The 5,168-nt window shown below is 37.9% G+C and overlaps 1 protein-coding gene across 1 annotated transcript in view; it reads left to right on the plus strand.

The window, feature by feature from the left end:
• Positions 1 to 5,168, plus strand: part of LOC101853046 (kelch-like protein 10) — a gene marked incomplete at its 3' end in the record, with an annotated part of 88,790 nt that overhangs the window by 43,709 nt on the left and 39,913 nt on the right. Inside the window, 1 exon segment of the mRNA XM_013081495.1 lies at positions 166 to 355. Coding sequence (XP_012936949.1) covers positions 166 to 355 — 190 coding nt within the window.

Raw genomic sequence — 5,168 nt, forward strand, 5'->3', positions numbered from 1 at the left:
CTCTCTCTCTCTATCTGTCTCTCTTTCTCTCTCTGTCTCTCTCTCTCTCTGTCTCTCTCTCTCTCTCTCTCTCTTTCTTTCTTTCTTTCTCTGTCCTCCCTCCCCCACCCCTCAACTTGCTTCCTGTTTTATGCCTTGTAAACACCTGCTGGTGTATGTCGACAGGTGATGGAGGCCGTCCTTCGTCTTCAGAAACAGCAGATGCTCCATGTGGACGCCTCCGTATTCGCCCCGCGTCTGCCCAGAGATGTTCTGGTGGTGGTTGGGGGCTCAAACTTTGGCTTTCCGCTCAACCTGGTGGAAGCGTTCGACTGTCGGACCTGGCTCTGGTCTATTATTACACCACAAGATTTCGGTACGGTGTTTGGCTGGCTGTTTTTATTAAGGATCTTGGGGGTTCTCTGATAATGATAAAGAGAGAAAATTAGAAATAACAATTCGGTTCCCTAAAATAACAAAGTTCCATCTGCTCAGTACTTGATTTTGATAAACTTGACGTTAAAAATTTGGAGATTTACTACATGTCAAACTTTTGAAAAATGCAATTCTTTAGATATCTTGAGAACGACCCAGAATAATCTGACAATTTTGAGAAATCAGACAGAACATATTCTGATTCTGACCCCATGGTCTTAGTAGGCCTATAACTAAATATGGCCAAAAATGGCATAGAACTTTGTAATTCTAAGGTAGTGTTATAGAAAATACTTAAAGACTATTTTGTAGAAACTGATTCATCTATCATCCATCTTCCTCTCAGTCTGCTTGCCTATTTGTGCGTGTTTGTGTGTGTATGTTTGTGTTTTGCATGTTTGTGAGTACACATTTTTATAAAATGCGTACCTGCGTTGGAAAAATTAGCCCGGGTGAAGTGGCAAGTAAGACAAACAGAAGGTTGTTTGAAGTGAGCCTTTTCTCACGCGAGAAAAGACCAGTTGGAAGAAATAATGAGTTTCAAAAATGGGCGAGCGCTGGGGGTGGGGGGGGGGGGTTGCTTGTTTGCTGATTTGCTTTTGTGTTTATTTTGTTTCATTGTGTTGATTTTGATTTGCTCTCAATACTTTAAGATTTCTGGGGCCTTCAATGCCAGGTGCCTTTTTAAAAAAGTTTTTGTTCGAATTTTGAACGTATCAATTTTAATCGCTGGTTTCTTTTTTTAAATTACATTTTCTAAAAAACAAAGAAAATAGCTAGCCAGATATCTGTAACCACCAAATCTGCTCATACGTGTGAAAAGTTTCGGCTTAAAAATATTGATTAGGAGGTGATATTTCAGAATTATTGTGTCTCCTGGTCTTTCAAAAACGTTTCTGAGAAACATTCGTTTGTAAAAGTGTATGCCAACGTGCTACTTGATGGTTACTTAATAGCTAACTCGTTCTTAGATTGTTATACTATGAGCTCGGCAGTCGTTCACCAGGTTGACAAACCATCCCTCATTTAATTTGCAAAGTGGTTGGTAAGCGTTTTGACTTTGGCTTAAATACAAAAAAAGCTATTCGTTTTGATTGCTGAAAGGCAGAGATTTGCTCAAATTACCAAACGCTGAGCATTTGTCTTGGTGGGGAAAGTTAGCGCTTTAAAAAAGAATTATAATAACCTTTAGCTGTGTTTTAGAAACACCTACCAACTTGTTTTGCAAAGAAAGCATTTTTTAAACAAAAATATTTTGTTAATTATTGTCACCGACAGATCGCTTGACACCTTGTCTTTAAATTAAAAAATCAGTAAGCGAAAGAGATCTGTATCGTATCGCATTATTTTTGTGTCCTCTAACAAACAAACATATTTATTTTTACTAAACTTCTGTTTTGAAACTGTAGCAAAAAAAAAAAACCATTAAAAAAAACAACTACAAAAACTGTGAACACGACCACGCACTTTCAAAATGTTTTCTTTTCCCTTTCCATCTCCAGTGCCATCCTTCGCCAGACAGATTTAATTTCGGAGTATCAAAAACGGATTATTGTTTTGACACTTCTGTACTGGCGATCTGTATTTTTCTTGGTCGTGCTTGACATCAGTTTATACTGGCGAAAGTATCTCTGACCTGTTTATATGAAAGTCCTACCTTAACAACACGAAAGTCAATACCCTTGTGTGCTGGAAGATGTGAAAAGTGCCGCTTGTTTCGAACGCCCCCAAGAACGTTAGGAAACCAAAAGAGCTTTGTTACCTAAACAGATGAAAAGTGAAAGAATACACAAAACAAGGCTGTATTAATTGCTATCTTCGTTGCTGTTGACTTTATCGATGTAAAGTAGCTCTCAGAACAAAAGGGTAAAAGTTTATGTAGTTTTAGATCTGTTTTAACGTACTTGACTTAGGCCTACTTTATGACGCCCGAAGTCTCCGATCTATGGGGGGGGGGGGGGGGCAATGTAGGGGTGACCCCGACGAAATGTGTTTAAGACAATTTTAACTTAATTTAAGAATGAATACATCATTTCGACCTTACCCCCGGGCAGGGGCCACTTAAAAGCTTAAATTATTGAGACACCTCTGGAACCATTTCACTTGATGAACCTGCGATGGTTTACAATTCTAAAACGAGTAGGTTTTGTACTGTTCTTTTTATTCGTCCTAGCATTTCTCTGAGCAGGATGACGTGACCGGCCAAAGGTGTGGGCGCTTTGTTCTGCAAAATATCTCGATATATTTGGAATATAAAATTCGACATCCCCAATCTTGGCGTAATGTAGGGGCACTGAGTTGTTCTCCACCAGAATTTGGGGCAAGAAAAAATGGCAGTACTACTGGTCGAAATGCCAATGGCACTCGGATAAGAACATGGAATATTACCATGTGGGTTATTTTTTAAAATATAAACGGATCCCAACAGTTTCTTTGTCTATTACTGACAGGACCTCTTTTTAGCTTCAAAGCTCTTCATAGCTCTTGTGTCTATTCCTATTTCAGTCGTTGACCCCTTATAAAACTGCAGTATCTCTCAAAGTAAAAATTAGTCCCGAAAACAAAGCGTATTGTTTAACCAAAATCATATGACTTCTAGCAAAGAACAATGTATAAACCCATCTGATCCCATGAATAGCCCTACAAATATTATAAAATAGATTTTTAGAATATCACAAGTTTTCCTTTTCATAAAGAGGGATGGTGACAATATTTTTAAAAATTGTTGTACTTTTTATAACGTTTAATTTAGTAAAAGAACGAAAGCATTGTTGTTTCTATTCATTGATTATTATGGAACACATAATCAATTTGGGTATGTCACCAACAAATTCGCATACTCATGTGTGTGTGGGGGGGGGGGGGTGTACATGTAGACTATGTCTGATTTAAAGTACTTTGCGAGTTGTTGTTTTTTATAGTAGAGGGTTTGCGGTGCTCGCAACTGCATAAGGTCATATGAGCGCCATGGGGTGGGTGTCAACAGAGAAGTCTATACAGGGAATCAAACTTAAGACTGCCCACCTCTTTAGCTTCAACAGCACAAGGTCTGCTTCGACTATCAAAGCACCCCAAAATAGCAGGTCACAAGAGAGTGACAAACATGCAAAAGAAGTAGATGAAAATGACAATAGTAAGGATCAGGAAAGAAAAAGCAGCAGTTCCCTGTTGTAGATCAGGCACAGTTATGAGCGTGACATGAGTCAGCCCATTTACAATTCTACTATGCTTGAACAAGAAATGTCCCCCCTTTGGAAATGGCCTAAAGATACTTCAGTCCGTGGCACTGCCCCTGGGGGTTGCGAGTTAATGGATTTCTGAATACTTTAAAGGCACGCGTAAGCTTATGCTGAATGTGCTAAATATTTCGTGTTATGTAGTAATGGCATAAAGAGATATCTAAACCAACGGTGTGACTATGTTGGAAAGACAAAGAAAAAAAAGACAGAGGTAGGTCTCACTCATCCATGTACTCCAGCGACTATGAATAAATGTTTATGCCCCTCGCCTTGCACACAAAGGGGGTGAATTCGGCTCCAGGGAAATTCATTTTATAAAGTCTTTCTGCGGGGGTGTTTTCGTTTTCATTCATCGCTGGCAAGGTGGAAACAGCCAGTCTTCTAAGTAATCTGATCTTTGTCACCAATCTAATCAATTGTTTTTGTAGTAACAGGCAGTCCTTTAAAAAGCGAAAAGCATTCAAGGGTGCACACTCTCCTGCTTTACCCTTCAAGCATTTATGAATCAATTAAAACAGCAATAGAACAAACTAAATGTGGTGCACATTCTATGTTGTACAAACCAAATGGCAATGTTTTCAAAGCACGGTTAGTCGGGGAAATTTCGTCAATCAACGAAAGGGGCTAGTTATTCTTCTTTTTTTTTCTTTTTTTTACTCCAGGAACTGTTCGTAAGTTTATTATACCCTTAAATTTAAATTCCTTGCACCACACCAAAACAAAATTTACAATCCAAGGGACGTAATTCACACTACGTATCTGTAAACAACAATTGACAGACTTGCATCCCTTTATTAAGTTTTTGTCTTTGTCATTTTCATGTCGAGACATCGCTTTAAAATTTACATGGAGGGAGGCTACACCCGAAGGTTAACTTGCTTATCAGTAGATGAAACTTTTACCACATTTCACACATATATCAAGCATAATGAGGGGTATTAAAATCTGCTTGCAAATTTGAGAAAAAGTTGCCATGGAGACAGTGACCATATTGGATTTTGTTGACATGTCTTATGCAATGAATAACCCACATATTATCATGGAAATAGGTTGTTGTTTTGCATGCATGTTAGCAGTCAATAGATAGATCTACAAAACAGTCTGTTAAATTTTTCCTAAATCAGTTAGACAATTTTTAATGATTTTTTTTTTCTTAATTAAGTAGTATTCAAGTTTGCAAAGAAATTCCTGAAAATCCACACTCCACTAACAAGAGTCGATTCCACATTGTGAAAAGTCAACTGACAAATCTTCAGTCTGAAATGTTCTCTGCTCCGTGAAAGTTTACTGAAGACTGTATGAAAATGCTGAAGTTATTCGAAAATAAACGTATACCACGTCTCAAGAAAACGTATCAGATAAATAAAAGATTGACTTTATGAGAAAATGGTGGTGACTAAAAAATAAGTCTTTATGGGGTTCTTACGCAATGAAATAGTTGTAAGAGAAAATGAGAAGACCAAAAGGGCTTACATCTCAAAATCCATAATTTTTACCCGAATCGGGAATTTTACG

This window comes from Aplysia californica, unplaced genomic scaffold (assembly GCF_000002075.1).
Source record: "Aplysia californica isolate F4 #8 unplaced genomic scaffold, AplCal3.0 scaffold00007, whole genome shotgun sequence".
NCBI lineage: Eukaryota > Metazoa > Mollusca > Gastropoda > Aplysiida > Aplysiidae > Aplysia > Aplysia californica.